Source organism: Tyto alba, unplaced genomic scaffold (assembly GCF_018691265.1).
Source record: "Tyto alba isolate M040663 unplaced genomic scaffold, T.alba_DEE_v4.0 Super-Scaffold_16, whole genome shotgun sequence".
NCBI classification, from domain to species: domain Eukaryota; kingdom Metazoa; phylum Chordata; class Aves; order Strigiformes; family Tytonidae; genus Tyto; species Tyto alba.
Window position 1 is genome coordinate 11694225 of NW_024881278.1, and position 26662 is coordinate 11720886.

Consider the following 26662-nt stretch of genomic DNA (forward strand, 5'->3'; position numbering starts at 1 on the left):
GACATCTGCGGGGGAATGATTCGTGGGCTTGTAGGTACCCTGCTGAATCAGGCCAAGAAGGCTAATGGTTTTCCTTCTTCTGGTTGGGAGGCTGTGAGAAGGGGTGGCCTCACAGCCCTTCAGCTTGCATTTTCTGAGTCGTATATTTGCTGGAGGAACTATTTCATCCACCTCAGGGTTATGAGACACAAGCTTTTATGCATTTTAATGACTTCAGCCTATTTGGGAGGAAAGTATAGGGGTGTTGGAAATGTTTTGCTCCAGCTTTTTTTACAAGGAAATACAGAAAAAATGTCTTAAAAAATTAAGTTGTTACCTTCTGCCTATAATAGTTGCTCAGATTGAATATAAGGAAAAATACTGTGTTTGAAATAGCATATCATATTGAAAGGCTCAGAGAGGTACAAAAAAGTGTAGTTTCTATTGTATTTTATTTTTCAGAGATATTCAAGACAATATCAATATACGTACAATTGAAAGAAATTCATTCACGGGCCTGAGTTCTGAAAGTGTGATTCTGTGAGTAAGACATAGCAAATTCATTATTTTCCTTGTTAGAACATTTCTTTTCCAGAATAGGGTCAAGGAAACCAGGGAATGGGCACAATTTCATATGCTTCCAAATTCAGTTTGAGGTTTTAGACTTTTCCCCTACCCCTGAAATCTCTATATTCTGTTTCCCTACCACGAAAAATTAATGCTTTTGTGGGGTTTTTTTGCTGTATTCTAGTCCTGCTCTTTATTTTAGAAGTACAACATAGAGCAAATTTAGTAATTACTGATGCCACAGTTAAACTTATTCCTCCTACAACAACAGTTCCATGTGATACAAATTGTGTTCAAAAAGATGGCATGACTCATAAATATTTACAGTCAGACACGTTATTCAAAGACATTTATTACTTGGGCAAAATATATGTAGATGTTGCGGAAATGCAGTATATTTGTGCACGATGCTAATGCATTGATACAGGCTGGTTCACAATGCAGTTTCAAGCTGCATGGTTAGATGATTCGACACTTGACTTGAATAGTTGTGTATTTTAATGCACTACCTGGCTTCTTTGATCCTTTCTGTTGGTATATCAAAACACACTGTTTGCTTGCTAACAAGCTGCCTTCATTTCACCTAGCGAGTGGCCAGATTGGAAAAATTTCCCACTGGGTGTGTGCAGTTTACCTCACATACTGGAGCAGACAAGCAAGATCTGACTGACTGACTGGACTCACAATGATTTTGGTGGGAGCAAGGTCAGACCATTAATATTTGAAGAGAGGCCAGTAACAAGTCACTTAGCTGTTATCTCTTCTTCCCCTTTGCTTATGCACAACCTCTGTCTACGTCAAGTTCCCTGAAGTTTTAAAGACACACACAGTTTTCTCAGATATATATTCAAGTAATGATACCCCAAGTGCACTGGCTTTTCTCCTGTGATGCTAACATTTGCTACTCAGGTGGAACTTTGTATTTTCAGAGCACTGCACAACAAGTACTGTATTTGTTTCCATAATACCACTAAGGGGTGAGATAAATATCCCAGTTTTTTACTGTGATTTGACCTCTCTGTGCCACTTGAACTTTATGAAATTGGCTTCCCCTCTCTCCACGGGGTATCTCATTGCTTATATGATTACTGCCTGCATATTGAAGAATAGTCCTCTCTGAGAACTTCAGGCTGCTGGTTTACCAGCAAAACTGTCCTGGGTCAGCAGGGTTCAATGTCCTCTCCCAGCTGCTTTGCCCAGATTCCTGCAACAGCCCCATTGCCCCGGGCTCCCACACCCACCAGTGGGTGCAGAAGCAGCAAGAGCTGTGCAAGCAGACCTGACCACCACCTGCCTGGTCAGTCGATGTCCAGACTCTTCTCCCTTGGGACAGAGGCCCTGCATGCGCTCTTTGAGAGACCCTGATTAGGCTTTCCTTGTGCTGAGATGAACTTACCTCATTTTAGACCAAATTTTATTGGTTTTCTATACAAAACTGAAGTCACTATACAGTGCAGTATAAAGTTACTCTTACAGAGACATCATTTTGTGAAATCAGATATGTCAAGATGGCATTAAAAATACTCAGGACCCACTGAACTCCCACATTCTAGGGAGACACAATTTTAGTTAAACTGGTAATTTAGATTGCATCTGATCTTATGCTATGCATGGGATCAGCACAGAGTGGAACTGTGGATACATTTTGTAAAAAAGTGCTAGAAATTTATAGAAGAAATTCACCTTGCTTCCATGTCTACATACCACTTAGAGCCTAAGATAGAGCTTTCCTGCCCTGAAATAGGGTGTAAATAGTACCACAGGGACAGTGACCTACTGCACCAGGTGAATTTTAAAGCATGTTTTAAAAATACCACTATAGCCATGAAATGGTGAGTAAAAGCCCACATGTTCAAGTTCTGGATCTCTGCCTCCATTGTCACTTGTTGCTAACCTAAGAGTTAGTGGAGTCAGTAATGATGCTGGTTCAAGTGAGGGGAGAATTTTTCTCAAGAGAAACTTGTCTATATGTAGTATAATGAGGTCTTGGGATTCAGGTAAATTTTTTTTCCTCTTTTTACTACTTGAATGCAGTTAGCCAGGTGACAGGAGTGTATAGTCCACACTGTATGGCAACAGTGACTCTGATATTACGACCTTAGTATCTCATTGCGTTAGCATCATGTTCAGTGAGAGAATGAAGTACTAATACTGTGATTAAAATCACATATATCAGCCTGGCAGCTACGAATGGATAAGATCGATGTAATATAATAAATGTTTTAAACACTATAAGCAGGGACATGTCTCTACTCTGTGCCTGCTCACTCATGTCTAATAGAGCTTGCAAGTGAAGGGGACGGTGACAGTTCTCCTGATCTGACCTGACAGACGTTATAGACACGGAGCTATGTACATCTGCCTGTCATGGTCAAAAGGGTAATCCTTTCAGCCAGACCCATAACTGATTTTCATGCTGACCTTAACTCACTACCTCAGACCTTAAATAAGTGGGTCACTAGCATCCTCAGCTTTCATTATGAATTAGAAACAAAACATCCAGGTTTGCTGACAGTTTAATTAAATCAGGCCATTTTTGCCATCAATCAGACCTGTCATTGCCTGTTGGAGAGGGTGTGAGTTGCAAAGTAACGTTTAAAGCGAGATGAAAGATTGCACCATAAAGATGATAAATATAACTGACCCAAATGTAAATTTTTAAGACCGTGAAGGGAAGAGAGGGAAGGACGTTAAATGTTAATTAGTTAATGCACTACAGTAAAAACTTGGCAGAAAGCCCTAGGAGCTTTGATTCCCAGGTTCACTACCTGTGTCTCCCCTTGTGGGAAGGAACCCCAGGGAGGTGGGACTGGGACAGCAGAGCAGACAGGGAGCAGTCGAGGCAGCAGATGTAGGAGGAATCAGCTGCCTCCCAGGCAGTTTGGAACCACCACCACCCCCTCCTGCCCTCCTGCCCAGCTCAGTGATGGTCAGCATCTCTCCTCAGCCTGCCCAGAGGAAGATGTGAGACCATCGTAGACTGAACTTTTTTCCTAAGAACTGGAAAACGTTAAGCCATGGCCCGGTGTTTCAAAAACATCATGAAAAAAGTAAAACTAAATGGCACCAACAGCACCAGCAGGAATGATCCTGGTCTCACACGTCCTGGGATTAACCTGGAACAGCCTCCCTGCCTCCACTGCAGCCTCCCCAGGGGAGCCATGAGCAGCCCCAGTGTCTGCATCAGCTCTGCCCTTGATGCAGAAACTTGCTCTGGCTATCATCTCTGATGGTAGCACTCATCTGCCCTATTCATGTCTCGAAAGCCTTCCTCCAACTATTGGGGTCTTAGCAGTGAATATGCATAGAATTTTCACCATTTGAATATCCATTTAATAATTTTGTTTGAGATCCCTTTCACTGATTTGAAATATATACATTTTAGTTATGAATCATGAATAAGTACACAAGTCTTTTGTTTTGTTTTTTTCTTTTTCTCTATTGCAGATGGCTGAACAAAAACGGAATTCGGGAAATTGAGAATCATGCATTTAATGGAACCTACCTGGATGAGCTGTAATTATTTCTGTTGTTTACTATTCTGAAAAACAAACATTAGGAAGTAGCTGCAATCTATTTCTTTAATCTCAGATTGTTTTAGCGTAAATGTTGTGTTTTTCAGAAATCTAAGTGATAATCATAACCTAGAAAAATTACCAGATGAGGTCTTCCAAGGAGCCAATGGGCCCGTTGTTTTGTAAGTAATATTCAGACATTATATTTTCTCATTATTAACTCCCTAGAGAAGAACATACAAATGCCAGTCTGGACTTCAACATCTCACCAAATCTTTGAGTTCAAAACTGGCAGAATATTCTATAGTTCTGAATATTAGAAAAAAAAAAAAAAAAAAAAAACCTGGAAGCCGTAACTGAAATTTCAATCTAGACCCATGTTTTCACTTTGTCTTCAAGTTTTGGGGAGTATTTGGATCCAGGGATTTAGATCCAGATTCTTATCCACAGTCGATTAAGGTCTGTAAGAGAGTTCTGCTTTTTTTCCAGATAAAAATGCTGTTAGTTTTTTGTTTGAGCAAAATCAAGAACAGGTGAGTGGGTCCTTGGTGATTAAATCTGTATTGCTTCCCACTGAAGACCTGCCCCTGCATCTCTGAAGCTTAATTCTGAAGATAAAATGCCTACCCTACAGGGATAGAGATTGGGGTGCCCCATCCCCTATAGAGATAGGTATGAGATATATCTCACACAGTTTACAGCAGGATGTCTTTGGTGGGTGGTAAGATGGAAAGCGAGATCTCAGTAGTAGAGAATTTAGCAGTAGGGTGCTCATGGATTGGTCATCGTTACCCGAAGCCATGGTTTGCCATACGGTCGGAAAATGCCTGTGAGTGTGCACAAGTGCTTGTGTTTCTGAGCACAAGCCACAATGTGTAAGAGCTGCAACAGAGACATGGGAGTCTTTTTATTCTCACCAATTCATCAGAGCCTTTCTCTCTTCCCATCTACCCTGGATGTCAAGAGAGGGCTAGGAGTCACCCAGAAAGGGTGAAAAGGGGTCACTGAAGCTGCTAAAAGATTTTACACGGATGTTAGAGTGGTTAGAAATGTAAAAAAGGGGGAGAAATATGTCTGGTTAACCTTGAGTTCAGATAAGAGTTCTTCTGAAGACCTTTTTTCCACGTTGTGATGGTCAGAGCTGTGGTATGGGTTACTACATTCTGCTCCACTTCCATCACTCAAACTGTTTTCTTTCTCTGGAAAAGACTGCCAGTGGAGCATCTTTTCAGCAGTAATATCATAGATGTTTCTTTGGAAAAGCATTGTTTCCTGTAGTGAAAAGTAAATTAATTTTCTTTGCAAGCTGTAGTTGATACAATCATATTCTGGAGGTTTAACAAATTGATTTGGCTGTAGTTCAGATTCATTTGATAGTTCAATTTCTAACACTGAGCTATTTGCGTAAGAAGTTTTCTGTTCCACTGCCAATACATCCGCTCTTCTATGGATGGGAAATTACCTTTTTATCCCAGCTGAGATCATGAAAGAGCCTTCTTACTCCTCTGTCACTGTAGAGTACACCAGGAATGTTCTTTTGCTTGTGAAAATGATTGACCCATAATCATATCTTTGCTGGGATAGTGTTGTTGCAATCAAGTCTGTGTAGCAGACTGCAATGTTTTACTAGAATGAACGTCATGATGTTTTAACTCTTTAACTTTCTGAACCAATGTTCTACAATCAATTAATGACAACTTCTATTTTATAATTCAACATATTAAAATAATGTGAAACACAAACAGTAATGTCAGAAAGCACCAATCTTAGCCCTTGTACAGGCTACACAGTTTCACAAATCAATTCCTCTCTTAGGCTTATTGCTGTTGGTTGAATTAGAATATCTCTTTTGGAAAGACATCAAGTTTTAAGTTAAAGGATTTCAGTGCTGACAGTAGGCAAGTAAATGAAATGTCTAATTACTCCCACAGCTATACATATTCCTTCTATACAGAAATACACTGTAGTTCCAACATGGAGTTTCATAGCTTCAATTTTCAGCCATATTGTTTCATTTAATCATCTTCTGGTGCTCCCAGAGCTGTAGTGGCTTACACCAGCTTTTATTGAAGTCTTTAGGAGTTCTCTGGTTGAATGTAAGGCAAGGTATGCCTATGGTCCTTCCTATCCTTGCAATTTGACTTCAATGGTAAACCCACACATAGGGGCCACAGAAGAGTTCCAGTATCTCCCCAGCTTGACAGCTGATTCCCTGTGTCACAGCCAGAGATCAGTTTAGATATAAGCACAGAGAAAATTGTTCTCACTGATCAGTCTACCTCTCTTTGATTTCTGCTCCATCAGTCATTTCTTGCTATTTCTGTACATGCCTTTCAAACCTCATCAGTTGGTCAGTATTTTTGCTAATCCAACAGAGACTCCCAGTGGGAAAGGGAAGTGATTGGAAGAGAAGTCAGATTCATTTTGCTGTTCCTGCACTGGCTGCTGTCAAAGCTGATGAATAGCAGCCAAGCAATAATAATACAAGAACATGTATTCCAATCACCGATGCTTTCTGGTTTGATTTTCTACTGCCACTTTATCGTCTTGTTCATCGTGCTTATTTAATTTATCAAGCCTCTAACTAGAGTGCAGTGTCCCAAAGAACCTCCGCACTGAGGTCTGTGCATGGTGACTCAGTGGAGTAAGTTACTAAACCACCTGAACAGTGTCTGTGTTTGCTGTTTGGAGCCTTGGCAGTGGTATATCGATAGCTATCCCTAACAGACATACCAACAAAACCCTCAGGAGATACTTTTAAGTCTATCTGATATTCCTATTCATATTTACTTGTTATTTCCACCAGTGTAATAACAGTTTGGACTCGGTAAAGATTTTTAGCTAACAAGATAAAAAAAAAAAACATTTTCCATGCTCTTGTTCAGAATTATGAGCCCTTGTGAAGTTTCACAGGTTCTTAATGATGCCATGAGTGATGCTGTTTGTGGATTTAGGCAAAAAACTGCTGTTTAGTTGTTGAGTCACGAGCATATACTCTAGGTGACAGTTTTCATTAGGCAGCATACTAAGGGCAATAGTCAGTCCATGAAACAATCAAGGTTGCTCGTTGAAACCAAATTACCTCTTCAGGTGTCTAAGTCAGAAATCGATCACCTAAAATTTCTCATCAGCTGCTGCTTTTAGCTTCTGCAAGAAACAGGTCAAGCCTAGAACAACCTCAGGACCATAGCGTGGCTTCTCTCAGCCCGACCGGCACAAATTCAAAACATTTCTGACTCCACCAGTCTGCCTTGCCCTCCCAGTTGAAGTCATGGCCCCGGGTCAGGGTAGCATAGTGGGGTCTGTGTTCACTCCTCTGCTGCCACAGTTCATGGTCCAGTTGCTGAAGGTGGTACATTCCTTCAGAGACTGGATGCAAAGCCTCAGCTGTGGGCACAGCATGGACACAAAGAGCATCTTTACCCACCACCAATTTTACTGACTGCTTCAGTAGCTGCCTATGAATTTGTTAGGCTTGGCCACCGTAAGCTGAAGACTGTGACTTCAAGCAGAGCCATTTCCTGGTATCAATTTCATTTCTTAGAACAGAGGTGCAAATACACATAAGGTACATAGCAACTGTCTAAACTTTATTACATGCTGCTAAAATCTAGTTTCCCTCTCACATGGCATCACTCTACTGCATTAATATGATAATAAAAACAATTTGTGAATGTTGGGTAATAGATATCAAATAACATGTTTTCCTGACATTGCACTGTTATGGATGAATTGGAAACTGTACCTTGGAGGGGGCATGGAGAAAATTACAAATACTGTCAGTCCAATTCCTTGATTAGGGAAAATTCCTTTCTTTTGTCAGAGAATAAAGAGCAGATCAGCCTCAGCAAACACTGCATCCTCAATCAGTCTCAGGCTACAAGAGCACAGGGACTAAGGGAGGACAGGGTGATTTTTGTGCAGTTCATTTTTACTGTTGCTCTGAAGAGAAAGGAGTGTGCTCTCCTGCTGTCACAAGCTGAGGGACACAGTTTGTGCCCCAGTTTGTCACAGCTGTTACATTCTGGAGCCATGGGGATGGGTTCCCAAGTATCTCCTAGCCTGGAGATGGGGCACTCTTGGTCCTTCTTCCCTTTCCCCATCTGCATGGCACAAGTCAAGATTTAGTGTTTGCACAGTGTGTTTCCTTTTAAAAGCTCCACTAATGCTCTCTTTAATCCATTTGTAGCTGCTCCTTTCACTGATGCCTTTGATAGCCTGTCCCACACAGTAATTGCCTTCCACATAAATACATCTCTCCTAACCTCCTGTAATCTTGCCCCTTTCTTTGCTTCAGTCTGTGCTCTCTTTGTTTTTTAAACCTCTGGAAATGTTTTGTTATTTTTATTCCTCACAGTTTGAACCATGCCACCTCTGTCTTGCTTTAATCTCCTTTTCTTCCCAATGATATCCCCAACCTCTCCTCACATATGTACCCCCATGTGAGCTTCTCTCTTTTTGTTTATTTCATTTTCCACAGCAGTCTTCCCATGATGTGATATTCATGTAGCAAACTTTTGTTGTGATTTCATCAGCCTTTTTTATCCTGTAAGAGAATTCTGGGATGATTGTTGCATTTACTGGGTATTTACTAAGCCCAGTATCATGTGGCATTAATGGTTTATGTCCCTGCTAATTCTTACGCAGAGGATTATGGGATTTTTTTCTCTTTTCTCAGACCAGACTATCACCACTTGATTGTTGTTTATGATGGATATTAGTTCAGGTTTCCTGAAGGAACACCCGATTTATGCCTGGATCCTCTTTTCAGTGTAGATTTCCAGCTGATCTCTTTCCAGTCACTACTCTGAAGATGAGTAGGACAATCTAAAACACATACCCATGGTCAAGCAGAAGTAAATTTGCTTTTTACTGAGATTTTCATATGTTTTCTTAAAGGGATATTTCAAGGACGAGAATCAGTTTCCTGCCAAGTCATGGATTAGAACTCATCAAGAAGCTAAGAGCAAGGTCCACATATAATTTAAAAAAGCTTCCTGATTTAAACAAATTTAGATCTTTGATTGAGGCAAACTTCACCTATCCTAGCCATTGCTGTGCATTTACAAACTGGAAAAGAAAAAAGTAAGTGATTTCCTTTGTTTTTCTTTTTGGTGTTTCTCAGCAGTTGATAGTGAATTAAATAAACTTCCTCAAAATCTGGATAGAAAAGGTCTCTTCAGTGCAGGTAAGTAAATGTATAGAAATAAATAAACATACAATACATACAAGTTTATGCATGCTACACAGTGTACTGGCTCTCCATTACAGTGGAGTAATAAATTTTTATATCTGTGTTAGCATCTGCATTTTCCCCAGCTGCAGCTCTAACACCTACCTGTCATAAATCCATCTTTCACTGGGACCTCCCATCCTGGATCAGCTTGGAACCATGCTGGAGACACTCAACAGGAAAAGTTTGATAACTTTTCAGAAGGCAGCTGCAGGGAAAACTGTGTTTGCAGAGAACCTGGGCAATATTTGGCCATCAGTTCAGGAGAGTAACAGGACCTCTGAGTGATCTTAAACTCTTATCTCAGAAAGCCACCACCAATGTTGGAACACTGATCAACCAAACGCCACAGATACATTATCTGTTGAGTCTACATACACAACGTTTTTAGAAGTGATTTCTGAAGTGGTTACCCTAGAGAAGATCCCTTTTACCCAAATCAACAGAGGGTGTTGGGAGGGTATGGCATCTTTAGCAGGGACAAAGTAATTGTCTATGCTTGTTTTAATTTTCCATTAGCAAGTTGTAGTGAGACTTCAGGTATCAATGATTATCATTGAGTATTTTCAGCTGCTCAGATAGACTTTAAATGTACACATTAAATAGTTAATGAATGTCCTGAATTTGTGCCACTGGAAAACATGAGGAACAGGTACCTCCAGAAACCCTTGTTATTGTTCGAAGTTCTTCCTTTACTGGATGTCCTCAAAGACTTGAAATTTGCCATGGCAGAAAAAAAAAAAAAACAAAAAAAAACTGTGGATCATTGCTATAATTCAAGACATTCTCTTCAGAAGTTGCCTAAAACTTCAAATAAAAGTAAACCCATTACCTGTTGGTAGCTTCTATTTTAATACTTAGTTAGTTATTTTACTTTTAGCATTGCATTGTCACCAGACAATGAAACAGCTGATCTTGCTTGTGCTGATAGCTAATAAATATCACCTACATGAGTTTGCAAAACTATCTGTTTAAAGACTACAAGTCTAATGGTGGATAAGGGAAGTATCTGATAAAGGAAATATCTGACAGAATCTATTCCCCGTTGTCCATTATTGATCCAAAATGCTAAACTTTTTGCTAGGATGGTTTATCAACAGGAGATATTTTCACATGCTTATGCAGACATAGTGCTTGGTAGCTTGCTAGGTAGAAACGGTCCAGTCGTTCCAGCACTGGTGGTAAAGTGATATTTGTCAGTGAGTCTGATGGAGGCATGTTTAGTCCTGGATCTGTAAAGGGACTTTGATATTACTATGATTAATATTTTTGAAGGAACTTGGCTTCTGGGCTGCTTGGGTCAAACCAGGACCCAGATCCCAGAATCCACCCCTTAAATTAGGCAACCGGACTTTTCAAAAACAAAGATTTACCTTTGAAGGAAGATTACAGGAGGAAATGGCCCTAACCTTGTGGTAAGTTCTCAGCATCTAGTCCCCTCATTTGGGCTTTAAATAATTTCCATGTCATGTTCACCTCAGGGAATTGAAGCCCACAGTACTCACTCCCCCCTTAGTATAGCCCCATTTTTGAAAGCTTCTGCCCTGACAGGTAAGAATCCAAGGAGGACTTAAGCACCCCTTCCCACAGCCTGGGCAAGTGTAATTTTGCAAAGAAATGCCAATAAGCTGTGCAGAGCTCACGCCACCCAAGTTCAGATGGCCAGTGAGCTGGGCTGGAGCACCATGAAGCGGTGGGGCTGCTTCTGGAGCAAGTCTGGTCCCAACTTCACAGTCCTCTATAGTATCAGGTGTGATGCAACAGTAAGAAATAGTATGCAAGTTGGAAATGCTCTTTATGATATATGATTACTTGAATGTTCATGTGAACTGTATCACCCCAATCAACAGAACAAAGTTGAATGTATTTATATATGTCTTTAATAGTTACCAGATGTATCTTTTACAAAATATTAAGCATAAATGCAAAATTATTAGAACGAACACTTTAGATCAACCCTTCCTGTTACCTGCTTTAAGACATAATTAAAAATTATAATTTCTTTCGTACAGTCATGTGTCTTATACTGAAATTGATGGAAGACTGATATCCTCTCTCCAGCTTAGAGGAAATGGATGCATTTTAGTTCAGTTTGAATACCAAAGGTGTTACCGTACACTTCAGCAGAGATTAGTCACATGTACAGTAGCTACACGCCCTTTCATTTCAAAGCAGTTTTCATGACAGTTGGCACAAGCTGCGTGTGCATTGAAGACTGCTCAGGTTGTTTAAGAGTTATTAATAGTTTGCAGTGCTTGATCACACAATGCATTATTTCTTTGGTGAGAGCTGTGCTTGGTTCAGCGTAGTGAGCATCACTTGTGGTGGTGAGAACCGTGACATAACCAGACTTGTCATGCACCTTCACAGGAGACGGTCATTCTCTCATGGATTTTTGTGTCTCAGGATACATACAGGTAGTCCAGGGAGGATAAAAAAGTTGTCTCATCACCCCCAGAAGGGCATCTCTAAGGATCACAGCAACAACTGGTGTTCACATGGGGAAGCTGGGAGGGAATTAAGACAGGGCTGTGCGGCCCCTTTCTAGCTGCCTCGTTTATGTTAGATTTCCCCTCTTTGAGACTTTTGCAGAACTGAGAATCTTAGATAAAGTAAGTTGCCATAGTGGATCATGCTCAGTCACCTCTCCCAAATCCATCTGCACTGGCAAACAGCTGCTGGTGTGATAACAGAAAGCTTACACCCATTACAGTGGCAGTGCTTTCTAAACTTTGGAGGGTGTTGCATCAAGCACAACTTCATCAGACACAAATTAAAATGTAGACAATTTTGATGTACTTTTTTTTCCATTCCTATTAGGATTATAAGATAAACATTGATCTGTAGATTTATCACACTGGAACACTGTGATGCTGGCCTAACAGAAGGTAAACTGCTTTCTGAGAACAAGCCCAGTGCAGTATGTTGAACTCCCCTCACGTTTTTCTGTGATTGGAAAATAATATCCCTGAAGTGTGGATAGGGCAGAGGCTGGATGTTAAAACCCTCAGCTTGACACAGACCATTATGAACTTCAGCAAGCTTTTGGCTTTCTTTGACATAAAGATCACCTTCTGCCTAAAAGAATGACATTGATATGACTCTGTCCTTACACTTGATCATTATTCTTTGGAGGAGCTGTCACTTGAAATTCTACTTTTTTTTAAAAAGTGTGGCAGCATCAGGAGTCGTGTTTGGACCTCGTCTCATGAGAACATAATATCAGTTGCTCACAACTCACTTGATGTCACTTTTCAGTGAGGATGATTGCTTTGAGATAGGGCTTAATACAGAACCTAGGTTGGGACTATTTATTCTGCTGAGCAAGTTTCTCAGCACACAAGATCCTGCTGTCACCGGTTCCAGAAAAAGTGCATAAAATAACCACTTGTACAAAGGTAGTCATTTTTGTTTATTTTTTCAGAGCACTCTGACAATTTTAATGTTACTCTTTAAGCTGTACTTTCTCCAGTTTATTTTTCAGAGGGTTTACTTGAGAAAAACAACATTAAACAATAAAAGAAGGTTACAAAGAGACTGAATATATGAAGTATGTTACAATACCTACCATCTCAAAAGGAAGTAAGGACCCATTCCTTGCCAAAAGAATGTTAAAATTTGTTTCTCTGAATGCACTGCACAGCCCAAAAGGCAAACATGCCAGGGCAAAAAATAACAGTAAGCAGTCAGTACAAGAGGACGGGTTTTCTTCCCTTGGGATTTTGAAGCTGCACACCTTATCTGCTCATGGTGCAGGTAACCAGCCAGGAGACTCCTCACCACCCATCCTCAGAGCAAAGCAAGCAGCTGCCTCCGTGGGACACTGGTTTTATTTAGGACAGCTGGTTGTGAAATAATTCAAGAATTCATAAATTGCAATGATCAGAAATATTTAATTAGCATTAAATAGCAGTCTTATCAGGGGATAGATTTAGCTCCATGCAGTACCTCCATAATTTGGGAAAAGGTTTAACTCATAGCTGAGAAATTATTGGATAAAAACATTTCCCTCAATTCATTTACGAAGAACCACCAACTGCAGTATCTTTCGGTGCCCTCAAGTGCCTATTGCATTCAAAACTCAGGGACTTTCTCTCCCGTTATTGCTTCTTGGAAGTATATATTCCCTTTCAGCTAGAGAACTGTTGATATATTGATCAATACACTGGACCCCTCACTCATCCTTATGTGAGCAGAACACAGGGGAGCAAAATGTAATGCCTTGTTATTGCTATTGTGACCTTCATAGTGCATATTTGACCTCACAGAAAATCAGTTTTCTGCCTCAGTTGACAGGCAAGATAAAAAATATTAATAATAGTAGGGGATGTTCAGAACCTCATAGGAAATGTCCCTCACCTTCTGGTGCTGGGCCTTCATTAGTTTTCCTTTCCTGCAGACCTTTTAAACTCAATTTTTGGAAGATATAGTGAGTGCACAAAGTCAAAGGGTAAAATTAGGTTACAAAAAAAGAATTCTCCCTTTTAAACTGCTACCAATTGTTTAAAAATTTCAACCTAACTTGCCTAGAAAGCTCTTCTCTTAATTGTACTGCAAGTCAAGGAGGAAGATAAGCTGTGGTCCTGTCCTAGCAATTATACACCTAAATTTCTCTCTGGGCTGTAGATGAAAATAGGTAGAGCTGAACTGTGTCGGTTTTACAGCACATTGTCAACTGGTTTATTCCCTCGCAGATTACGTCTGGATCCAATTTATGCAAAGCTGCAGATGCAAGTTTCTGGGACAGGAAACTTCAAAGGTGTCCTAGGAGAGGCAGTTGTTAAAGTCTGATCCTTTATTTCCTGTTGATATGCCTTGATATTTCTTAGCTTGATGGGTCTGATCATCTTTCTGTCATCTCGGCCAAAACATTTGTTTGTTCTGTTGGTCTAGGCATGGAGAAAGGTATAGAGTCAATACTCTAGGAAATAAAGCCAAACACAAAACTACCGAAAATATTAATTTTATCTTTAAAGGCATTTTTCCTTGAAACTCTTTTCCTTTATTTACCTTTGCTACTGAAAATTCTCAAAATGTTTAAAAAAGACTTTTTGACAGAAACAAAAGCAACTACTGTTTCCACAGAAATGTTGGTTTGGTGTGGTGTGGTTTGGTTTAGTGTGGTTTGGTTTGGTTTGGTTCAGTGTGGCTCAGCTTTTCTTGACTTTGCTTCACTTCACTTGGTTTCTGATCCATTTTCCTTGAAAAAGAGTTTTTAATCAAAATGTTCTACCATGTCTTGTGTTTGTATCTGTGTTGGCATCTGCCATAGAGATTATCTGGAAGCCTGTGTGAACTTATTTATGCTATTTATTTGGTTTCCTGGCCAGTTACCAATATGACATGTGATACTTAAAATTAGTAGCACAAACTGGAGTTGTTCTGTGCCCTGACAGAGTTACAGGATTGAACACAGCACACTGACAGTCAAAACCTTTAGGAAAAAAAAGGGAATTTGAGAGTAATACCAAGAAATAGTAGCATTATTGTGATTATACAGACTACTTATGGGCACAGCTGAATTGACTCATTCTTAAAAGTTCAGTCTTACCTCGGAATTCACCATCATGTATTTTCCCCATGCAAGAATCAGCTTATCAATGACAGGTTATATGAGAAATTTTGTTGAAATAAGGGAGGCTTCTTACAGAATGCTTTATCCAGGTGGGTAACTGCATCATGAGTGTTAGTAAGGCAAACATTGACCTTTCCTTTCCCTTACATTTTATAGTGTTTCTAAATAATTTACACTTTCATGTAATATTTTATAAACAGGGACCAGCCAAACTATTAATTTCAAGCTCCAGGGTAGTCTGTAATAAATAGGGACCAACCAAACTATTAATTTCAAGCTCCAGGGTAGTCTGTAATAAATAGGGACCTACCAAACTATTAATTTCAAGCTCCAGGGTAGTCTGTATAATCAGCTAACCTGAAAAACTGAGCTGTTAATGGAAACTGGATGATTACGTGTTTGTTGTATGTCTCATGATGTGTCTCTTAGTTTCCAACTCTACTCTTTTTACAATTTCAGCACTGAATTACACCCGATATGTAGCATATCTCAGGCCAAGCAAGACCTTGATGAGCAGCCTGGTGATAAGATACATAGACGATCTGCAGCTGAAGATTATATTTCTAACTACGGCATAGGATTTGACCCAGCAGAGCATGAATTTGACTATGGTTTATGCAATGAAGTAGTTAATGTAGCTTGCTCACCTAAACCTGATGCTTTCAATCCATGTGAAGATATCATGGGATACGACATTCTGAGAGTCCTGATATGGTTTATCAACATTTTAGCTATCACTGGGAACATTGTTGTCCTCGTTATTTTAATAAGCAGTCAATACAAACTCACCGTACCTCGCTTTCTAATGTGCAATCTTGCATTTGCAGACCTCTGCATCGGTATCTATCTGTTATTTATTGCATCTGTAGATATCCAGACCAAAAGCCAGTACTACAACTATGCCATTGACTGGCAAACTGGGGCAGGATGCAATGCTGCAGGATTTTTTACAGTGTTTGCAAGTGAACTCTCTGTCTACACACTGACTGTGATAACTCTGGAAAGGTGGCACACCATCACCTATGCCATGCAACTGGACCGCAAGGTTCGATTTCATCATGCTGTGATTATAATGATTTTTGGCTGGATGTTTGCTTTCACCGTGGCACTTCTTCCCATATTTGGAGTCAGCAGCTACATGAAGGTCAGCATCTGTTTGCCCATGGATATTGAAACACCATTTTCTCAGGCTTATGTTATATTTCTTTTAGTGTTGAATGTACTCGCATTTATGATTATATGTGCCTGCTACATCTGCATCTACTTTACTGTGAGAAACCCTAATGTCATCTCTTCAAACAGTGACACCAAGATTGCCAAGCGGATGGCCATACTGATTTTCACAGACTTCCTCTGCATGGCACCAATATCCTTTTTTGCAATATCAGCCTCACTCAAGGTTCCCCTCATCACAGTGTCCAAATCCAAGATCCTTCTGGTTTTGTTTTACCCCATCAATTCCTGTGCCAACCCTTTCCTCTATGCCATTTTCACAAAGACCTTCCGCAGGGATTTCTTCATTCTGTTGAGCAAGTTTGGTTGCTGTGAAATGCAAGCCCAGATTTACAGAACAGAGACCTCCTCATCTGCTCATAATTTCCACACGAGAAATGGCCATTGCTCTCCTGCATCAAAAAATAGTGATGGGGCTTTTTATTCATTGGTTCCTCTGAATCATTTGAACTGAAACGCTTGCATGAATTTGTGTCTGAGGCAGTGTGATAATCATGTTCAACTGTGAATTTGAATAATTAATTCAGCATAGCATGTAAACTTATATTTATGAGAAAAAAAAATTATTTCCACTTTGATATTTTTGTTCAATGAACAACCATCAGAGATGACACATGATCTTCATCAGTTCTTGAAGAATAAGAAAAAAACTTCAGTATGTGCCAAAGTGTTCTTGTAGAATTGTCTCAAGAAATAAATTAGATGATAAACTGGTATCTCTCACTATACAGGCAGAGATTCTCTTCATTCTAGGAAGATGTTAGCTGCTTATTGAGAATTAAATAGCGGTTATATATGGTTGAAAGAAAAAAATATGTAGAATTAATTTTTTTGCCTCTGAAGCATGTTATAACAATGACAGATAATTAGGTCTTTTCATTAATCATATCTCATGGGGTTATAGAAGACAGAAGGCCAATTTAAAGCCCTCCTTCAGCACAGACTTACTAGGAATGAGAATATCTTGTGTTGTTTCCATTTCTGCTGACAATAACAGGGGGGCAGGAGGCATCTCTAGCTATGCTGATGTTTGCTGTTCCACACTGCATGGACCTGACTTACTCTGCACAGAAATGTTGCTCTGGGGAGGATTTTATGTTAGTCTAGATCAGCAGGCTCAGAGAACCAGATTTCATCTGAGTTTGGATCAAGGAGTTTGGTTTGGGGTTTGCTTTCAAGGTGAGAAAGAGCAAGAATGAGAGCAGGAGAAACCCTTCATAATAAGGGGGACGTTTTCTCAACTTGGTCTCAAAAAGTTAGGTTAAAATCACTTTTGTGTGGCTGGGCCCGTTGGGTATGACAAAATGGGCCAATGGACTGCTCTAATGTGATATCTGAGGCAGGTTTGCCAGACAGCAGTATTAGTGCATTACACTGTCTGGGCTATGTAAAGGATGATGGATACAGATATGGCTTTTGAAAACATGAACAAATATTTCTGTGAAATCACAAAAGTTCTCTTTCCCCTTCCCTTCCTTCATGTGCACATTTTCAGACAATGGTCCAAATTGAAAGACCTGAAAGAAACCACACGCTGTATATGTTGCAATAGCAAAAAAGAAAAAAACCTCTTAAGATTTCTTGATTTTACAGGGGTTTTGAATAACATCTCAATGAACATACAGACCTTTTACAAGACTTTAATATAGAACTTTTTGAGGGTTAATCATTCCAAATCACATCGCAGATTTAGGGTTGGATAAGATGTTCTCATGCTGATTGTGTGTCTGTGTGGGAGTATGTGGGCATAAAGAAAACAGCAGGACAGGAGTCTGGGCTTCATTCCCACCTCACAAACAATTCACGGTTTTGCCCCATGAGATTATAAATCTTTGGAGTTTTCATGGTTAAATGTGGTGTGCTTTGAATATTTCCTGCCTACAACTCCTAAAATTTCAGTAGCAATTCTTGATACTTCTAACCATAATTTCCCTTGTCATCAGTTTCACATTTCAGCATCTGAACCTGATGTGAATAACTGCAGGAGATAATTATTCATTCAGTCCTAGCTAGGGAATGAAGCATCAGCTCCCTAGTGCATAAAACAGGGGAGATCAAAGACAGTGTGTTTTGTGGGGGGAAATTTCATTACTCAATACAAGTAACACTCCCTCCAAGATCCAGGAGAAGGAAGAATGAAAGAGCAAAACTGGAAAGACAGTTCATCTCTGGGAAGCTCTTCTGACTACTCAGAGCAACCATTTATTCACAAATGCTTTATGCCATATACAGTGTACTGGTGTGCAGCCATTAAAACTCATCCTGATGGAAGTATCTGAATGATAATGTTCCAAAATGACAAACATTCTAGTTGCACTTAAAAAAGGCTTCTGAATCTTGAATTTGGGGCCAAAAATGAGGGGTGTTCTTTGTCAAATACTAGCCCATTTTTGTTGCTAAATAGGGCAAATTCTTGTAGTAAGTCACTTTTTTTTTTTTTTTTGCCTGTGCTCTGACCATTTGCAAAGGCAATAGGATGAGACCTGGAAGTTCAGGAAAGCACAGACATAGTCTAGAAGCCAGTCTTGTAAATCCTTTCACAGCTATGCCAGGCACATGATGTACAGCTCATCTACTTTATGCAAAACCAGCGCACAGATATTTTCAGAATCAGAACCCAGTTGAATATGCTTTACAAATAAACAGCCCTGAAAAGAGACCTTGCAAGGTTATGTCTTGTAGCCAGAGTCAATCCAGGCCCAAGGGATGAAGCCATCTAGCCCATAGCTCTTCCTCCAGAGGAGACATGGGATGGCACCTGAAGAGCAAGTAGAGCCTGCCTAGCTGGACCCCTAGCAGGAGGACAGCAGAGAGGTGCTTGAGGCATGTGTCATCCTGCTCACACGTCAGGTCATCCTCCTCACTCAGGAGGTCAGGTGGCAGCTCAGGCTGTCGCAGCAGATCCAAAACTGTGAGGGTGACCGTGTGGTTTCCAAGACAAAAATCTCTTCTTTATAGTCCTCACTGCTCCTGGGCTTTCACTATTCTTTGGATTTTAATTTTAAGCATCTTCCAAATTGTAAGGGGCATGGTAGGACCTGTATCTTTCCCTGTGTGGGACATTGGCCTCCTTATAACAATTTTTTAAAGCAATGGTTTTTCTTTGAAAAAGGCAGTATGAGAAAAAAAAAAAAAAAAAAAAAAAAAAGCAAGATACATTTTATTCATGCTTGTAATGTAAAAAAAGCCTGCTGGTGTCTGCTGTGGATTTTCTCAGCACTGAACAACATGTTTATGTGTGTAATCTTTAAACTATTTTACATTTTCCTTTCTGAAATCTATTTTAATAAAACCAATATCAAAACAAAGTGCCTTGAGAACAAGTGTATAGCCAGAGATATGCTGACGAAGTATGCAATAAATGTTACTGCTTATCTGGAAAGCTCCATTTATGCGGCACAGCCTCCACAGTCAGGTCACAGTGACCTACAGATGAAACTCGGCTGATGAGAGACTCTGCAAAGAAAACCCGCCTGTATTCTCCTGGAGAGATAACAAAGCGCAGAAAGGTATGTTTGAAACCTCCGAAACAAATAACAGTAACACTGACCTGTCTTTGTTTTAACCAATCTCTTCTACTAATTCATATTTCTTATGAAATAAGATATAAACCATTGACAGAACTTTGACAGGCATTTTTCTCCTTTTTAATATATGTATAAATGGCTCTTCTTATGTGATGCACTCTAATTGTCTTTTTTATAGCTAGGGCTGGGAGCTCTGTTTCATTGAGTCTTCTGTTCAGAGAAATAAGTGTGTGTCTGTGTGCACACATGTGTGTGCATGCCTGTAGAAGAGACAGGCCAAAGGTCCCAAGGAAACTGAGTCAAAGCCTAGCTCTGACTCATAGGAAAAACCCTGGAGTTGTTCTAACTTGCAGCCCATTGTTAGCTCACTCCATAGACCATCTGACAGTGGGCAATATTGTAATACCTTCTGGTTTTCCTCCGTACTGTTACGTGGCCCTTGCAGTTCAGTCTCCAGCAAGCCCCAGAAAATTCCCAGCCAGAGTTAGACTGTCTTTGCCGCTATGGTGCCGTCATCAGAGTGACATAAAGAAATTGTGCTGGCAGTGAGGACACAATAAACAACTTTTTCATCTGCTTGAAGCATCATTGCTTCAGGCACATACTTTGTGGGGAACCCATACCTGACCTTCCCAACAACCATGTATCATCTGGTGGTGTGATGGAAAGTGAGATATGAGGTCACTTCGGCTTGGAGGACTAAAGGCCACATCATGAAAATTGCCACCACAGGTAAAGTTAATGCGAGCAGCTGGTCAAAAGCATCGATAAAAGCAAAAAACTGACTCAGTAGAGAAAATGAACCATGAGCCATTTTCTTTACAGCATTGCTCTGGGGGTTGCACAGATATGCCAAGCAGGGTTTGCTCATTAGAAGGCAGGTCTACATTTGAGCTTGTTAAGAATGCAAGATGAGGCTTTGCATCCCATTTAGCAAGTCTTCAAATCATTTGACCACATTTCTTTCCTGTAGATTCCTTCCTAATCATTCCACTGAGGACACAGCAGATAATTTTACATTTAATTTATGCAGCTTTGTTGTTAAGAAGAGTTAATAATGTGAAATGATTTATCCTCGAGGAATAATTTAATGATCCCTCCCCCCTCCCTAAATGAAATAACAGAAAGGAAAGGTGGGTCTAGTTCAAACGGTCAAGTAAACACATACAAACCTCCCCACAGATTTGCATCTTTAATCTGGGCATGTGTAAACTCCCATTGTGTATGCAAATGTGAATTGCATGTACACCCTCTTCTTCAGAGTGAGTTTTTGGTCTAAGTACTTGGTTAGAAGCACGTATTTGAAAATCTGGGCCTTGTTACTTTAAAATATTCAAGCACAGGAGTAGAATTTTATAGCTGTCATCTGGATAATTAAACTCTTCATTAACAGTTGTTCTCGAACCAGTAGGTGACCTTTAATTAGGGATGAAAGTACTCAGGAATGGATTTCAAGCATTAAGAAACTGCAGAGGACACTTTGCTCCCCCACCACCACCTGCCCAAATCCATTGAAAACCTTTTGTAAAGCATTGGTTTTCCAAGAGAAATGATGCTGGGTGAGACAAAGTTGTTTCCAGGTCCAACACATCAGATGAATGCTTCACTTAACCTTGTTGTAACTAAAACACTATATTTTCTTTTTTCTGTCTCATGAACATTTTGCCATGTGTTACCTGGATCTTTGTTACCCCAGCCTGGATACCTGCACCAAGTTCTACCCACACTGAAAAAGAACAGAAAAAATTAGCAAGATCACAATGAGAGCAGTGCACAGATGGGAATGTGCTGTATTTATAAGCAGGTGGAAGATTGTAGGGTAAGCTTGAGCAATATGGGCTTTTCTGTTGGGTCCTCTGAATATCCAGTGCTAGAATTCTGCATTAAAGGGACTATTTTGGCTGAAGGATAGTTCCCAGGGAGAAATCAATAGGAATCTGTATGGGAAAATCCTATGGAGAGATAAACTTAAAAGGAACTTTAAGGCATGGGATTTTATTTAATTGTTAAAGAAAAAAAAGCAAAATCTTGATATAAATAATGTGCATATGCTGTCTCCAGAACAAGGGATAGCAGCTCCTTTAGGGGCCATCCAGGCTCTACACTGTACCATCGTCTGTCACCTTTGCATTGCAATTCTGTGTTTTGCTTGTGGGCTGCAAATGCCTAATTAACTTTAAATGCTCCCATTTTCTTTGTCTTTTCTTGTTTATGCTGCTTGGACAGGCATATGCCCCTTAGATGTCTGTACTCCTGCTTCTTCATCGCCTCAGCTTTACCCAACTTGGTCCTTTCCATGAAGATGGTTCATGCTGCCTCTGCTTAGAAGTGCTCTGCTTTTACCTACAGTCATATATGAACAGAATCCATATCCATTAGAAATATTTCCTCAGATATCAGCAGCTGGAAGATCGTAAATCTGCTCATTGCTCTCTGTGTATGGGGGCTGCACATGGTTTCTTACTCTGCCTTCAAGTTTCTATCTCCCCTTTTGGTTATTTGAATGACTGCTGTGAGTGTAACTGGCCTTTTCCTAAGCCTAAAACATTCTGCTTTGAAACAGTCACTGCTTGAGCCAGCCGACTTTGATAAAACAGGGTGAAACACACAGATCCCTGCTTCTGCACATTCCTAGGACTTTGTTGGGGGGGAAAAAAGTTATTTTTATGTAGGTGATTCAGATTTTTCCTTCCTCACATTGCCAGCTGCACTTTTGCCTTGTCCCACAGATGTTATGATGGCATAAGGAACCCCTAAGTGCCTTGGAGGAAGGCTGGGTAAGGAGGAGAGAGGAAACAGAGTCTGGATAAAGTGGGGCCATCAAAAGTTAGAAAAGCACAGCCAAATTAAGGCAGCTTTTAAATGACCCCCACATGCTCCAAGGACTGCCTGAGCCCATGTCAAGGAGAAGTCCAAAGCCTTTCTCTCTTTTTCATTCCTGCACCAAGGTCTGTACTAAGACAGGATTCACTCTACCTAGGGTCTCTACATATGCCTATACAGCATGAGGCCATGTAAAAATACAAAGTTATCAAGGGCATCAGAAACAGTGGGTTTGTACCTGTGCTAATATACATTGCTTCTTAGCAGATCTAACTTGCCTGGACTACACAAAAATTGAGTTGAACTAGACATCTCTCTAGAAGTGCCATTTCCATGGCAGTGCATTTTCAAACATGTTAAATGAACAGAAGTTTGGGTTTTTTTCCCAGCAATTTCAGCTTCTCCTGCTACCCAGCATTACCTTTCTCCTGGACTACTTGTTCTCTCTTCCTTCAACAACGACTGCTGCCCACACCACTGCTTTTAGTATCAGTTTTCCTTTCTCCCATGGACGATGGCATCTTTGCGCGTGGTTCTGCCAGAGTCACAACTGAAACACTCATTAGTCACCAAAAAAACTTTCAAGGCGTTGGTAGTCTATTTTTTCACATAAAGGTGTTGTTTACCTCATGGTAACACTCTGCCTACAGAATATTTTTCCATGCACTTAACACCATTGTAACTAGTGCTCAGCTACAGTGCCTGTCCTACAGCATACCGTTAATGAAGGCACCATCTTGGTAGTGCCTTTGGTTTCAGTTTTACTGTCCCTCATGTGCCTCTGTTAGCCAGACAAGTGTCACTGTCCTCAGATCCTCAAAAGAGCCTTCCCATTTTGACTGCCCTGCTTGTTGGTGCTAGTCCTGTTTTGATGTTCACCAGTGCCAGAAGAGATCTGCTTTTGTCCATAAGGAGGGCCATCTGTGAAGTCATGAGAAACTGAGGAGGAAACAGGCGACCTGTGTTCAGAACAGCTTTGTCATTGCTCAAAGACCTCAAAGTGCACTTGAAGGGCAGCCAAATCACACCATATGTAATTTGGCCTCTCTCCTCTTTGCTTTAGGTTTTATGGAGGTTTACCTCCACATATCATATAGCATCACAGGGCAGCATCACCATTGCTAAACTGTCTCTCAGAACTCATGGTGTCGGAGCCACAATCTGTAAGGCACCATGGGACTTCTCCTTTGAAACATGATTGCATGCATTTGTCACCACAAGTAAAAAAAGGTCACTAACAGTTAACTAGTTAGGTAATCAGGCAACTAATTATGCTACTAATTAGGTCTGACCTAATTTCTGGAATATAACTATCCAGGAATCCTTTAGTTCGTTTCCTCTTTAAGAATAATCCATTAACAAATACATTTATTTTATTTCTGTGAAGGGTCCCTTGTGAGTCACAGACCAAGTGGCTTCTGGTTACTTCTTTCATAATTAAAGATCCCGTGTCACTTTTTCAAAAGGTGAGAGACAACACCAGTACGCTGTCTGGCGTCCTCTTGTCGAGCAGACGCAGATGGCGATGCCTGAGGCTGTAAGCGAGCTGAGGCTGTTTGCATAATGCACGCTTCCTTTGCTCATCGAGTTATTGCTATCTCCACACTTTCCTCATTTGCAGAGTTTGCAAAGCAGTTAACAATTGCAGGTAGACAATAGTGAAGAACATAGGCAGAGATTTTCAGAAGCACCTAAGGAAGTAAGTAGCCAAGATTCATGGACATTCATGGGGAGACTTCTTTTGAAGACTTGAGTTTTTAGCTACCCTTTAGTCTCAGAAAACTATTTGGGGGAAGGGGTTATGGTTTTGTATAAGATATCTGCCATACTTTAATTAATAATTACTTACAGAAAGGCTAGTCTCCAGAAGTACCTATCTTATCCTCATGTTTTTCTCCCCCTCCCAAAAGATCACAAGAATTAGAAGGCTTTTGAGGGATAGACTGGAGACACACTCACTGCTAGTGGAGTGAGGAGAATCATAAAAGAGGGAGGGAGGGGAGGGAGGGAGGGAGGGGAGGGAGGGAGGGAGGGAGGGAGGGAGGGAGGGAGGGAGGGAGGGAGGGAGGGAGGGAGGGAGGGAGGGAGGGAGAGATAATGTCCAGGGAAACAAGATGCACTTAACAAGAGCTTTTGCCATATGTCAGAAGTAGAGCAATTTTCTTAAAGCTGCACCCAGAAATCAGATGATACTGGGGCAAAATCTTCCATGTCCTGTGCTGTTAAGCCAGCAAAGAGATCTCTGTCTGAGGAGAGAGTGCTAGTGAGGCTTTCAAAGGCTTTTTCCCTTTTTTAATGTTGGCAAACTCTGAAGAAACACTGTAGAGGAAAAAGGGAGGGGGAAGACAAGGAGAATGAGATTTCTTTTACTTAAAATAAGACTATACAAATAATTCTTATGAGGGGAGTGAAAAGATTTGCACTGAGGAGGCTTATAAAAAAACGATGTTTAATTTTTCTAAGCTGGGCCTCCTGCGAACAATGCTCTGCACTGAGACTAATATTCATCCCTGTTCAGAGAACCAGCACAAGGACTATTTTCACAATAAATGACCTTTAAAGTGGGACTGACATGATGTGTAAGTTTTGTGCTGGCCTTCTGTACTTCAGCGAATTGCATGTTGAGGAGGGAACGCTTGTCTTTCTCCTATGAAAAATTGCCCACACCTGTCCCACTGCCCCCTGCCACTCCTAACACACATTTGTTTATATGCCCTTTTGGCTCCAAGGCTCTGCATCACAAAATAACACCAGAGCAACATGTTATTTAAAAAAAAGCATGGCAAAATTCTTCCCCCAAAAATACGTGACTCCTGCCTATTAATTGGGATCAGGACAGTATTTTTTTGTGTTGAAAGTCCCAGAAAAGGAGGCAAAAAGGCATCAGGAGCACCTGAGCTCCTGTCTGCTCTAGCTGCATGGAAGAAAACATAGGGAAGAAAGCCTGGGCAAAGTAGAGGTGTGTTAGAGTTGGGTGTCTCAGCTCCCAGCCTCTCCAAGCAAACACCCTCCCCTCTGCAGAGGGTGCCTGTAATGAGCATCCTATTTGCCCCTCTCATGGTTTTCCTATGCCTGCACAGAGTACTAATGTCTCCCCTAACAACAGATTAAACTCTCTTCCCACCTCATGTCTGTGCCACGACAGGCATGCTGGGACCCCAGTCCTTGCTGCTCCCAGGGCAATAATGTCAAAATCAACAATCACGGCAGTGTCTGCGGACTGACTCGGAGGTCATCGGGGCTGCACAGCCTGACAAACTTACACATGTATATGCAAGGCGTGCTTTCCCCAGGCAGCACGTAAAGCGCTGCAAAACGAGAGCAAGCCCTTGGTGCTTTTTCAGAATCGCTTTTGATCATGCGCCACATTGGAGTAACTTGCAGAGAAAAACACGTGAAATAGTTGAGCGTATATTGTCCCACCTACTGTGCGGGCATTAAAGAAAAACAGATAGCGGGGGCTGCATGGAGGAGATCAGACAGCGGGCTGGGGAGTCCCTGCCCTCCCCTCCATTTCACAGAGGTCTTTCGTTCTAGTGCAAAGTCTTTTTATGCAAATGTGCATGATGAGCAAGGGAGAAAGAATGGAGCTGGGGAAATAAACATGTTGTGCCTTGCTACTGCATTGTTCTTCCTACTTGTTAATAGCCAGGACACGAAAATAAGATGGTGCTTGAACACCATTAACTACTCAACGGCGTCATCTGTGGGCTCTGCGGGAGCAAGCTGAGCCTGACAGATACTCAAGGGCTAGACCTGGTTTTTTGGGAGGTGGGAAAGCTAGGCCTTCTGCTTCCCCCTGGCCCCAGACTACATATTCCCTACATGTAAAAAATTAAAAACTAAAGCATCCACTTGTTCAGAGCAGGAGAAAGCAACCAGTCCTGCCAGTTAAAAGGACCGGGCAGCACTTGCAGTGCCTATGGCTCTGCCATCATTACAGCTCCTTGTCATGCTTCCTTCCCTATTCACCAAACTGCACCACATTTCTCTTCTGTAATTCAGTCCCATGTTCTCCTCCACCACCTCTCAAGGCATACGTGTTCCCTTTCTCTCTTTTTGATTAAGTGCTTCTTTGTTTCTGCCCTTTCCCTCCCTGTTACAGTTCTTTGAACTAACCTAGCTGTTTCAGTTCTCATGGGAATATCCTGCACTCCTCAAGCACACAAACAACTTAGAGGGGAGATCTGAGGAGCTCAAGAGGCTGATG

The 26662-nt window shown here is 40.9% G+C and overlaps 1 protein-coding gene across 5 annotated transcripts in view; it reads left to right on the plus strand.

Moving 5' to 3' along the window:
- Positions 1 to 26662, plus strand: part of FSHR (follicle stimulating hormone receptor) — a 106909-nt gene that overhangs the window by 67343 nt on the left and 12904 nt on the right. For 3 of the 5 annotated variants that reach the window (XM_032989453.2, XM_032989454.2, XM_032989456.2), the window contains 5 exons: positions 418 to 519; positions 3994 to 4062; positions 4169 to 4243; positions 8961 to 9146; positions 15329 to 19611. In XM_032989453.2, the coding sequence (XP_032845344.2) occupies positions 418 to 519; positions 3994 to 4062; positions 4169 to 4243; positions 8961 to 9146; positions 15329 to 16556 (1660 nt within the window). In that variant the 3' untranslated portion in view covers positions 16557 to 19611. The remainder of the gene's footprint in view (positions 1 to 417; positions 520 to 3993; positions 4063 to 4168; positions 4244 to 8960; positions 9147 to 15328; positions 19612 to 26662) is intronic. The other 2 variants (XM_032989455.2, XM_032989457.2) reach the window with 2 other exon arrangements.